The 13672-nt window shown below is 42.4% G+C and overlaps 1 protein-coding gene across 1 annotated transcript in view; it reads right to left on the minus strand.

Annotated features, from left to right (window-relative positions):
* adamts14 (ADAM metallopeptidase with thrombospondin type 1 motif, 14) overlaps positions 1–13672 on the minus strand; it is a 106977-nt gene that overhangs the window by 18111 nt on the left and 75194 nt on the right. Inside the window, 5 exon segments of the mRNA XM_079577313.1 lie at positions 1035–1207; positions 4919–5067; positions 6753–6866; positions 11123–11255; positions 12778–12921. Of these exon segments, the coding sequence (XP_079433439.1) occupies positions 1035–1207; positions 4919–5067; positions 6753–6866; positions 11123–11255; positions 12778–12921 (713 nt within the window).

Here is a 13672-nt window from a genome sequence, read left to right on the forward strand (position 1 = left end):
ATCGCCGGGGTCCATGAACAAAAGCTCCAAAATAAAAAAAAATGTTTTGATTGGGAAAATACATTGAGGACTTTTTTTCAATAAATCTATAATGATGAGTCTGGCAGGACTGTAGCCTCATAACAACGGCTTACACTTATTGCACTTCACAAGCCTGTGTCACAAGTCTCTGCTACTTTGTAGTCAATATTCATTCACTCCGCACTCCGTGGTAGTAAGCTACTATTGTAGCCACAGCTGCCCAGGGGCAGACTGTCCATTTCCCACTTGCAAGTCACACAATGTGTTGTTTATATCCTTATATCTTATTATGCCAGTGCCCTTTGCTGGACACCTGTGGAATTCTTTACTTTTATTCTTATTTAATCTGCCCCCTAGTGGCTGGAGTGAGCATTCTGGTAATAAAAAAATAAAAAAAATCATAACTCCGCACAGGAATGAGCTAGAGACTTACTTTTTTTTTGACATGCTTATGAATTTATGCCCTACAAGTTATGGGCCGGACTGAATCATCTCGCGGGCCGGATGTGGCCCGCGGGCCGTACTTTGCCCAGGTCTGGTCTAGCCCCTTTAATAAATCCTTTCCGTAGTCCCTCTGGGGGTAACACAAGTGTTAATGGGATGATTGGGGGTCTTTCATCTCTGGCCAGAAAACCACACTTGCAGCTTTCCCTGAAGGCCCCAATACACACTAATGGAATAATGAAGAAGAAGCTAACAGGCTAATGGGCAAAGCTAACTGCGGGCTACCACCACTTAAACAGTATTTACAGCCAAGTTTGAGTAAAAAAAAAAATATCTCCATTGTGTCACTGGATGTACAAGATACCTCTCTCTCTTTGTCTTTTCTGTCAGCGTAGTATTTACTCTCACGGACAACTAATGAGTAAAAAACCGTAACATGCTACGACAACTGCAGTGGCGCTTACAGCCTCTAGGGGCATGAGTTACTTAGTTCTGCTTCAAAACTTAATCTGATTATTGGACTTGTAAGCAGTAGTAATAGTCGTAGCGGCAGCAGCGTTGTCTCTCACCATCGGGGTGTTCGTAGGGCAGCCAGGTGTGCTTAACATTCTTGTGGTACTTGTTGCTCCTCTGGGTGCACTGCTGCGCTCGGAAGTCTTCGTATGGACCGGCGCACTCCTCCGTGTTGCACATCTGATAGTCGAACGCTGAGCCGGGGCAGTCCCGACCTCCATACGCCGGCCTGGAAACAGGACAAGGGGGGATTGAGAACAAACAACCAGAACAAAGATCAGTGTAGCCTTTTTCCAGTTTTACACGTAGGTCCCCAAAGACTTTCTACATCTCAGGCATGAGCATGATGACTAGAATTTGATTATTGGTGTCTCTGGCCAAGTATTTACAGCCAAGTTTGAGTGAAAATAATGATCTCCATTGTGTAATTGGATGTACAATATCCCTCTGTCCCTTTGTCTTTTCTGTCAGCGTAGTATTTACTCTCCAAGACAATTAATAAGTTAAAAAATCGCAACTTGCTACGACACCTGCAGTTGCGCTTATGGCCTCTAGGGGCAAAAGTTACTTAGTACTGCTTTAAATGAGATATAATGGCTGTAAGGATAATGGGTGGTGTGGTATTCTAGCAAAAATAAGATTAACCTCTTAACCCCCACCTGAACCGAAAAAGTGGCAAAATAGACAAAAATTAGACTGAATTAGAATGAAGCCACAAAAACGCGATGAGAAAGTGACAAAAAAATGACAAAAATAGTGATTAAATTGTGTGACGAAAATGCAAGAAAAAAGCAATGAAAAAAATGGGAAAAGTGACGACAATGTGGCAACTTTTAGATCAGTTGTGCAGGTCTTACTCTGGCCTATAGGCTGTAACATTTTGGATTTGGTTAAAGCTGAACCAGGGAAAATCTACTTGGTTATGGCGGAGGTTTAGAGGTTAGTTATTTTCTCCATTGTGAGATCAATAAAGGCTGTCTTATGTTATCTTTACCCTTGAACACTATCGCTAATGTTTACCGGGATAAAACAACCGATAAAAAGTACTTGTCATCAAAATCTGTCAAAACATGACAAAACATGACACATTTGAGTCGTGTTCTTTTATGTTAAACTGTGTCATGTCTAATAAGATGAAAGAAAAGCATCAGATAAAAGGACCAGTTAAAAATGCTTTGTTTTTGGTCGACCCATTCCTGGGATATGTGAGACTTCTTCTTCTTCTTCACAGCATCCACAGCAGTCCGATGGCTACAAGGTAAACCAGGAGCGCCATTATAGCAAAATCCTGGCCCTGGGAAGGACTTAAAGTCTGCAGACTAACACAATTATTCTGAGACACAGGAGCGACACTTCGGAACAGCGCTGCTCGTTGGACTCTATACTCTGGGCAGTCAATAAGAACGTGTTTGACAGTTTGATCTTTTAACAAGGTCCCACCCAAGGCCACAACGCCCCAATCTGAGCCTGGTCAGGACTACCGCAGCTCTCCTGTCTTTCCCAGCGTACACTGATACTGGCTTTACAGATGGATTTAAAGAATAGTAATGTTGACCCTTAGCGTCGCTCTCCCACATTTTCTGCCAGACAGCTGAAGTTTACCCTTTAATAGTTGACCTCCGCTCTAACACTTCCGGTACTACCATGACCTCAATTCTCTTTTTAAAGCCCATTTTGCAGCCATGTCAGATGTTTCATTTCCATACACTCCCACGTGCGATGGTATGTGAGACTTCTCTGGTTCAGGCTCAGTTTCCTCGGCATAAACAGCCTCAGGAGAGAGAAACTAAACATGTCATATTTTGAATGGGTATAAATGAGCAGCTGACTAGAATAACCATGTGTTTCTCACTGACTGTGAGGCCAGAGACACCGAACTCTGAGACAGGAGCAAAGCTGGAGTTGGAGTCGCAAAGTAAATGTGTCAGTCCTGAATGTCAACCATGAACGGGGCAAGAGCCTGATTAAATACACTAACCCGAAACTACCTTCTATCACTATAACATGAGCCTGTAGGAAAAAGTGTGTTTTGGATTAGGACAAAACGGACATAAAGACAAAGCTGAAGCTGCAGAGCCCCAGGACACTCAGATAAACACAGCGTTATGAAAATCTAGGGTTAAAATAACATTTACAATATATATAGTGCTTTCCCGCGAGTCCTTGGGCAAGACACTTCACCCACCTTGCCTCCTCATGCACATTAGTGAATGAGAGTGTGAATGTGTGAGTAGCTTCTTGCTGTAAAGCGCTTTGGTCCTAATGTAGGTGGAAAAACGTGATACAAGTTGAGAACATTTACCAGTCCTCCGTTAGTCACTCAAATCACTCCCACATTTCAGACTCGATGAATATTTCTGCTAAAAATTTAAGGAGGGAATAAGATGGGGCACATTGGTTTGGCCTGTCGTTATAGATATTGTAGTCTTATGAGAACATCAAAGATTCTTGTGTATTATTCAGACAGGTCGGCAACAAAGAAGTGTACTAAATAAATAAATATGAATTCTATAATAGGAATGTAACAATAACTGCCCCATTTTTCAACATACATCATCCTTTTACGCCATTATCATGCTTTTGAAATAGACTACATTACTGTACTGTATAGATGTACACCGCGAACTAGCGCTGAGTGTTTTTTCCGCCTTCATATGATCCAATTACTGCAAAGTATGATGTAAATTGTGTGGGAAGTAGATGATTCTTTTCTATGAGCCATTTCTTTCTGCATGATAGACCTGCTTTTCCATAAAAAATCCAAATTGCATCCATTTGGTCTACTTGATGGCATGTATCCGGTCTGAATGAAAATGGATGGTCTGGATGTTTTGCCGTGGCTAAGTAAACAAGTAAAGAATGGGTTTGGATGAGGACCTGACTTCATTAAATCTCATATGTGGCTGCTTTGTCAACATCTCCTTGGAGACGAGCTCTTTAAGTATCATCCAACAATGAAAATATCTGTGAGGAAATAAATGATTGTATTTTAATCTATTTATTGGGTGAAATGTGACACACCTGTGCGCTAAGACATGTGAGTGTGGCGTACATTTGGGGAAATCCTTCTTAAACCTCAAAACCGTGCCTTACATTGACCATTTCCAGCATCAGTGCAGTTTTAATCTAAAATCCTCCTGTGAACACGTATTAATTTGCAAGTATTTGACAGTTTGCAGCACTGCCCTCTTCAAACCCTGGTGAAGATGATTTCTTTGTGACTTTTCCTCTCTGCTGTGATGGATATTTAAATGCATATCTATCAAATCAACTCAAATGTCTTCTGTTTATATCTGTCTGTATGTTAACTCCGATTCATTAAAGTTAATTGACATAAATTCGCATTTATTCTCTTGGGATATTTCCAACATTGAAAATTTGCAACCATAATTATAAAAGTTTTGCACTGATTGTAATGTGATTTTAAAACCAATCACGGCAACAAAATAAAACAACTATCTTGAGATAAACAGATCAAATTGCTTGAAACTAGAATAGAACAAGCAGATTTTTCTTTTGTTTTCTTGTCTCAAGCACACAGGGTCATTTCTCTAAGTGGAACAATAATTGCTGTCTTTGCAATCTCATTTCAATACTCGTCCTCATACTCAAATCTACACCCCGTCCATACCTATTTATCCCACTAAGATGGCGTTCTTTTCAAAGATACTTCCCACAAAACAAGTTCTGTGGGAATTTTAGTGTGAATTTAGACACGTCTGGTTCTTGTCGTGTTTAATGCTGTGTGTGTGAGTTGTAATAACATGACTATTGCTGTTTTCCGTTTTGTCCTGAGCTTTCTCTCCTCCAAGGTCAATCTTTCCTCCAGCCTCAGATCTATCCTTCCACCGTTGTCCCCCCCCTTCCCGCAGGGCACGGCCTTACACCACACATGAATCACACTCTCTGCCAGGGCCACAGGTGACGGCCGGTAACTCACGGCGGGTTGTTGCACTGGCGGTTGCGGGCCCGGACTCCGCCCCCGCACGTCCGCGAGCAGGAGCCGAATTTAGACCACGATCCCCAGTTCCCGTCGTGTCCCTGAGGCTCCTGGCTGGTCCTCCAAATGCAGTGGCCTTTGAAGCACCACTGGGGGAGAGAAGGAGGGAAGATCGTATGAGAGCGGAGTGAGATCAAAACATTTTGCTTGGATTAATAAATGTATCTTCTTCCAACATATATAAAACATATCCTAATATTATCAGTGTGTATATGCAGTAAAGGGCCTGTTCATGCACCTGCTCTTCCTCTCTCCTCTCTCTGAGGACACGATGGGACGGATAACAGGACCTATACCTACCCCTCCTCAGTCTCTCTTCAACTTTCCCATTTACATGCCCTCCCCTCCCACCCTTACTTCACTGTTTTTAAAGCAGTACTAAGTAACTCATGCCCCTAGAGGCCATAAGCGCCACTGCAGGTGTCGTAGCATGCTGCGTTTTTTACTCATTAATTGTCCGTGAGAGTAAATACTACGCTGACAGAAAAGACAAAGGGAGAGAGGGATATTGTACATCCAATTACACAATGGAATCTTTTTTTTTTTCAGTCAAACTTGGCTGTAAATACTGTTAAAGTGGTGCTAGCCCGCAGTTAGCTTTGCCCATTAGCCTGCTAGCTTCTTCGTCCTTGATTCCATTAGTGTGTATTGGTGGCTCCGACCCGGTGCAGGGAAAGCAATTGTGGTTTTCTGGCCAGAGACACCAGGGGAAGATGAAAGATGAACCCCCCAATCACCCCATTAAGACGTGTCACCCCCAGAGGGACTACGGTAAGGAATTATTGAGGTAAACAAGTTACTTAGTACTGTTTTGTTATGTTTTTTTATTTGTCCTTTATTTATCTAGGATGAAACTCATTGAGATTAAAAATCTCCTTTTCAAGAGCATTTTACTCCTGAAAGCCAGGGAGCCCCTCGTTGTCTCCTACGAAGCCCCAAAACGGCATCATAACTTTATTCGTCTTCGTCATCTAGCTTGTTCAATAAAGTTATTCACTTTAATTTGAGGATGTGGACCTAGAGAGTGAACTTAAAGGTTTGGATTTAAGTTTGGTTATATATTTAGTTTAAGCTAGAGAAGTGGAGTTCTGTGGAGTTCACGTGCTCCTCCATCGGCTGCATCTACAGCTTACTAGCGAACAAAATGTCATAAAAGAAGGAAATAATTAGTGTTTTCTTTGTTTTAATACTGACATTGAAATTAAAATGTTGAGGGAGAATACTCGCTGAAAAATCAATGCATTTCATCAAATAAAAGCACAATCATTAAGTGAATACCATAAAGAATGAGAAATTTGTCCACGGCTAATCAATCAATGGTGTTGATTGTGAGCAGGACTGTGCTGCGTCCCCTCAGCTCGTTCGTCGATTTTCACATAACGCCACTTTGCTACGAGTTCCACAAAAGATCAATGAGGAGAGAAAGATGTCATGTCTTGAAACCAAAATGCTCAAATTGTAGAAAACAGATAAACTGTTGATAAAGTGGCAAAGAAATGCACAACAAGACCACTTGAACAACATTTGCTCAATGTTTGGCTATTTCCAGTGTGTTGCAGATTCGTCCCAAAACTTTCATTTCCTTTATTCCCGCCCTCTAATTGTCTTTTTCAATCTCAAAGGGAAATTACAGCTGTCCGCCTGGTTCAAATCAAGAAAATGTTGAAGTGAATCAGGACCTGCGACAGAGCGGAAAGGTCAGACTCTTCAAACTGGGCTGTCATTTTGTCAGAGCGCGTTATAATGAGGGCACAGAGGACGAGAACATGGATACCTTCCCCGGCGCGCACTCGGTTCCGTCCACCGGAGGTCCCTTCTTGGTCTTGCAGAAGTACTGGTTATCCGGGTGACTGCACCACAACTGCTTACACGGGTCGTAGGTGCGGAACTGGAACAAAAGAGACAGAAATGGGACACGTTTGTTCGATAGTTGCCTAAAAATATAAGAAAAAAAACGTCATAAGAGTTTAAAATCCCGCAGTAAAAGCAAGTAATGAAGCTAGAAATAAATTAGTTAGGACTACCCCTCCGCCACCTTAACGTGGTGGAGGGGTTTGAGCGCCCGAATGATCCTGGGAGCTCTGTTGTCGGGGCTTGGTGCCCCTGGTAGGGTCTCCCAGGGCAAACAGGTCCTATAGGTGACGGGTCAGACAAAGAGCGGTTCTGAAGCCCCAACAGGCCCGTTTAATTGTGAGGCCATCCTTCTGTGGACCCACCACCTGCAGGAGGGGCTGGTGCAATGTGATTTGGGCAGCTCCAACAGCGGCCCCCACGACCCAGCGACGGACAAGTGGAAGAAAATGGATGGATGGAGAGTTAGGACTAAATAAATAGATGTCAGATAAACGTGGGTCTTGAGCCTGCTCTTAAAAACGTTCTCTGCAGCCCAGAGGCGGTGGCCGTAATATTGGAGAAACCGCCTCAACATTACATATTATTCTATAACCGAGCAGCACATGGGCTTTTTCGGGTCAAATCTATCAACGCGAGTCCCCGATGGCCCCTCAGGCTTTCATTCCCCTCTGATCTCTCACGGTTCGCGGAGTCGTCTTTAGACCTACTATATACTGTATGTAACAGCGGGTGGCTGATCACAGGCGGCCTGTGGAGCGCCATTTACTGTCTTGGGGAGATCGACCTATTCGCCAAGTCCAGGCCACTTAACCCTATGTCACGCTTGTATTTTTAGAAATGGAAATGGTGACAGTAAAGCCAATTTGAAATCACTTAAGAGTGAATTGCCTTCACAGGAATGAAAGCTTTTAGCCTCTAAGTTTAGAGACGACTATTATTAGCGACGCTCGCGCTGAGTGAAGGTTGATCTACGAGACGACCTATTGAGTGGTTTGAGGTAAATGTGCGGAGATGAGAAACACTGAACCTACAATACTCAAATGTACAACAAATCCTGTTTTTTTGTTCCTTTGGTCAGGACTGAGCATGTTGATGAACATACATGGATACATGTCATACCCTTAGGCTAATGCCCATCCCTTGTCCCCCACTCGCTCTCTCATTCGTACTGGACTATTGTACATGTTTTACTGTGATTGTAAACCTGCACTGCTGACACTGACTATAGCCTTTTTTGTTATAGTTTGTTTACTTTACTGTTTATACTTTTTGTCCCCACAAAGTCCTTGGTTGTCATTGTATATAATATATCACTATTTACTATTTAATTGTTTTTCCCTCAATGTAACAAGTACAATTCTCCATTAGGAGATCAACAACTTCTTCCTACTCCCTTTGAGCAGTACTAATACTTCTTATGTTGTGAAAAATTCTGTATGTTATATGTATACTATACCTGTATGCATCTGTTGCTCAAATAAACTAAACTAAAATAAACTAAAATAAAGGCTTTTCTTATCTTATCTTATCTTATCATTAGTGGTAGGGGAAATCGAAGGAAACCAAAGGCCCCGTCCAGGTGGGAATTGTACTTGGGACCTTCTAGTCGCTGCACATGTGCTGCCATTTTTTTCTGATTTTTTTTTAGCATTTTTATCAAACAATTGACAAGTACAGAAGTACAGGACGGATGCAGCAGAAATATAACTAACCCCCGCTGCAGGTCCTCGCTGTGGGACAGATTACTGAGTGGAAATCAGCCCCTCAGTGAAACCAAGTATGTCAGTGCTTCCCAGCCTTTCACCTTAAAGCCTCCCCTGTGCATGCTGTAGTCGAGAGCCCCGCCCCCAAGTTGAGAACCACTGGTCTACATGACACACAGGTACATACAGCGTATAACCACTGGCCTGCAGGACCATGTGGCCTCTTCGAATTGAGGAAAGATATGTCTCACGAGTAGCCTGGCTAACACCAGACTAAAATCACAAGTGATATTTAGTCTGGGGACCACCAATTCATTTTCTCGTAGGAGAGGTGTGGTTTACGATCGTCCATACTCGTTTATTGGGCGATACGAAAAAAAAAAAAAAAGTCTCATGCGTCTGCACGTAGCCATGGCCAATCGTATCATCGCATGAGATGACGTATGACGTACCCGCTGTAAACTTTTGAGCTAAATTATTTAGAACAAGGTCTAAAGCTTGATCAAAAAATACCATCGTGTCTGCTGCTGTCACGTTGGATCCGTAAATAAACTTTTTTATTATTATCCGTAAATAAACTACAAGCTTCCATATATCGAATAGCTCGTCATCGTCTTGCCGTCCCTCCTCGCTCTGTGATTGGTTCCCAAATCCACCGGAGATTTCGGCCATGGTCCCCAGGCTGTTGTGCAGTTCGAAATAATTCGAGCGCACACAGCAGCCTGGTGTTAGCCAGGTTATCTCACGAGAGAAGGGACCAGCAAAGTCATCCCTTGAAAAAGAGGTTTTTAATCTCAATGGGACTTTCCTGCTTAAATAAAGGTTACATTAAACACTCTCAATGTTTAAATATTATTTTAACACCAAGGCCTGAATGAAGACAGCTTTGAGTAGCTTTGTTTTCCCTTCTAAACGAAACTGAAGTCGGTCTGTTACAAAACGATTGAAGGGCGCACTTAGCGATGTGACATTCTTTTGCCAAAGTTGGAGAGAGACGGATGTTTTTCAGTCTGTTTTTTTAAATATAATTTCACACAGATGGAGACAGCTGAGACAGAGCAGAACCAGATTTCAATGAAAGTCGCTGCCTGTTGTCTTCAATTACGGCACAAAGCTTCATCGACCCGTTCAGAATGTGAGGCATCTCTCTTTTTTTAGATGTTTCCAAATGGACATCAAACTGTGTGTCGCCAAATGCAGTAAGTACTTGCTCGACAGGTGATCCAGAGTGCTGCTGCTCGGCCTCAAACCCTCACAGTCACATCACTCTGGTTCTGAACTCTCTCCAGTGACTCAGAATCAATTTTGGACGTATATTGTTTGCTTTTGAAGCTCCGCACGGACGGCGACTTTCTCATTGTGTGAACTCTCCAGCAGGCACAAACCCAACAGGGGACTGAACACAACGGCCTGTCCTCGCCTCTCGGGTTAGAGGTCACGATTCACCACTTTTAGAAACGTAGAAACGCCATCTGAGCCTGCTCCTACGAACGCGCACTTCTGTGGTTTGAATCATTTATATCGTTTCTGTGGTTTCTCCATCATGAACACATTGAGGCCGCGCTGTTTTGGGGATTTATCTGTAGAGTGCCAACAATCCAGACCGTTATTCATGATGTTTGTAGCACCACAGCATGTTCTATGTTATAGCTATGGACACATGCTATGGCTCATTTGAAAAGGGAGACAGGAAAACAGTTCTACATTCTACAACAACTTTTTTCATTTTTCGTTCACATATTATAAGTTGATATTTAGGGATGTTGGATGTGTGTCTGACCCCACATAAATGTAAGTCAATATGATTAAGCATTAAGAGCTTAATCACCAGAGGGACTGGGGAGAAGCAGGATTTTGACTGTAAAGTAACATGTGCAATAACCCCCCCTTGCAAAACCACGTGCAATAATCTATGTATCAGCTGCACTTTATTCCCTGTACCAGCATCACTTATTGACATCCTGCACTAGGACTGTAACTTTTACACCCCGATATTCTACTTATATAACCTGTTATGTATTTATTATTATTACCCTATTGTTATAACTCTGCCCCCTAAGATTTTTGCTTTATTCATTGTACATAAGATACCTCGTTTTCTACTATTAAACTGGTTGCACATTTTGTCGGTTTTTGCACACTCTGAGTGATCTTCTTGAATGCCGACAAGTGAATTTCTCCATTATGAGATCAATAAAGGATTATTTTATCTTATCTTAAAGCAAATAAAAGAGTTGGCGACACTATGTCCATTAGCTACATCACTATGGCCCAACAAACACATATAGCAACAACATACACATGACACTGGGGATCTTTACGGGGCATGGCTTATCTAAACGAGATGTAAATGAGGCCTATTGTTATTCTCAACAGCAGAGAGAGGTGAGAACATGATCAGATTTTACACATTGTTGGAAAGCTTGGAGACTACACTCAAAATGCCCCAGAACCGACCTGTGTCCCTGGTTCCTGTGACTGGGTACATATTATGTGTCTTTGAAAACGCATCTTTGGCAAGGCCAGGCATGCACGCGAGTAGAATAGAGAACATAGATGGTTTGCTTGGGGAATGTCCCTGACTTACTGCGGTGCACATCTTGTATCCGACTCCGAAGTCAAAGCGACACTGCTCGTCCATGGAGTAGTTGATCCCGGGAAGTTCGGGGAGTTTGGGCCACTTGTGTTCGAACGGGTCGTCCAGCAGACAGTCGTAAGAGCTGCGAACAGAGGCAAGATAACAGGAACGATGAGTACAGATTACATTTACATTGTCGCATGTCACATGTTTAACCTCTTAAAGCAGGGGGAGGCAAGTTTGCTCGGTGGAGGGACGGTTTTCTTCATCGTCAAAAGACCAAGGGCCGGACCCTCCAATTGAAGCAATTGAAGTAAAGCATCACTTTCTACATATGCCAGTGTTGTACATCATATACACTGTAAAAATGTCCATCTTAAATTAGATAAATGACTTAAAATCATTTGAATAAAGTTTTTTTTTTATGTTAAATTTGAGTCGGTTTGAACTAATCTAAAATCAGATAAAAACGCTAATGCCAATGGAATAAATAGAAATCCCGCTGGAAATCAGGCAAATTAACTTTTACTGTAAAAAAAAAAATATATTCACTTGAAATTATACAAAATAATCTGAAATAAGAAAAAAATTGTGCTTGTTCCATTGGCAAGAATAGGTTTTATCTGCTCTAAGGCCAGACCAAATCTACTCCAACTCCAAACTTTAGATTTAAGATCTTAATTCAAGATTTAAGTCATTTCTACCTATAGATGAGTATTCTTTTAGGATTATGGCCTAAAAGGGTGCTCTGCTAAGACATTTTAAGGTACTTTAACAGGCCTTTGAGCTCTGATTTGGGTCATAATATTTCTCAAATCATCTCGAGGGCCAGAGTTCGATGATGGAGGGCCGGTTTTGGCCCCCGGGCCTGACGTTGCCTACCCCTGTGTTAAAGGGATATTTCAGGATTTTTGACATAGGGCCTCATTTCCTAGTTATCCAGAGTGTTGTTGATTTCTGGAGATATATATATAGATTTTTTTAATTCATGCAGTCTTTATATTTGAAGGGTTTAGTGGTGCTAGGCTAGTGCTAGGCTAGTGCATGTCTATGGTAACTAGTAGCCTGCATTAAAAACCTCTTCAAAATCATGGGCTCGTCCTCCAAACGTTGCCATATCTGATTTGTAGAAAGCTCCTTTGGGAATTCCACGTGCAGTAATGGCGGCCGCAGGTAAACAAACTACTGTAGATCCGGTAACCGAGCAGATCACTCCGCCGCTGCGTAGCTTACTACAACCAGGAAGCTGAGGCTCCTCAAATATATATGTTCTTTTAAATGCAAAATGGTCATATTTCAGTGATTTGTGATTTGCTTCAGGTGCACTGTGCTTGGGTCAGACGGTTTTTAATGCAGGCTACTAGTTACCATAGACATGCACTAGCCTAGCGCCACTAAACTCTTCAAATATAAGGACTGCATGAATTTAAAAAAATATCATCTACAGAAATCAACAACACTCTGGATAACTAGGAAATAAGGCTATATGTCAAAAATCCTGAAATATCCCTTTAACCCAGCCCATTTTCTCCAGTTGAAAAGTAACAAGCAGTTTCACTTCTCTTTTAATCTGAAAAGACTCCAAGTACGCCCTGCTGAGAGGCGTCGCATACTCTGCAGAGCTCCACACGTGCTTAAACTGTTGAAATATCCCGAGCACGTACTGTATGTATCTGTTGAGCTCCTGTTTGCTGCAGCGGGACCAGTGGTAGCGGTGGAAGGCGGCCTGCACCAGCGGAGCCATGATGCTGCCCATGCTGGTCTCGTCGGCGCAGCGGTTCCCCTGACCGTCGTGCTCCATCCCCAGCCTGAGAGAGAAACAAAGGAGATGTGGAAGATCAGATATTTCATCTTTTATATCAGAATTATGTAGATGTAGGCGATAAAAGGGTCAAAACAAATCAAGTGAGGGAGGTTTAGAACTTTAGGCTGCAAGCTGGATCGTCGCGGGATGTGAAATTCTCATCTCATAAAAAAAATCACAAAAAAGCTCGAGCCGAGACATTCGGGCTCAGATCCATTGGGACTGTTCATGTCGGTGTGACTCTCAAGTGTGATATTGATGCGGCCCCAAGTGTGACGGTGCTGGACAGGGCTGTCGTCTGTCGCATACAGCAGATGAGCATATTCACGGCTACGGCTCACATTTTGTCAGGTCAGTGTCTGCTGCCCAGTATTCTTGTCCGTCGGCAAGCTTAATAAAATACTCAAAAAAAAATGTCTGACCATTCATTTAAATCATTTTACTACAGCTGGGAACAAAGGAAGTAAGGTAATTAAGATAAATTAAATCCAGCGCAGCTAATTTGACACCGAGACTCTTCACCTGGGATCTCGTTCATTCAAATCCATTATTTTCTGAGCGTTTACACTGCACCTGTGAGATGAATTTGTCCCTCATCATTTTCTGAAAACAACAAACAGTTGTTTTCAGAAAACAACTGTATGTTGAGGCACGACTGCCTTTTCATTGTGTGTAAATGAAAGGCAGTCGTGTTTGGTCCAGTGTTAATTGCTGCTGGATGTAACACCTGAATGTAACATGCACGGTGAAATGAA

Source organism: Gobius niger (genome assembly GCF_951799975.1).
Source record: "Gobius niger genome assembly, chromosome: 19".
NCBI lineage: Eukaryota > Metazoa > Chordata > Actinopteri > Gobiiformes > Gobiidae > Gobius > Gobius niger.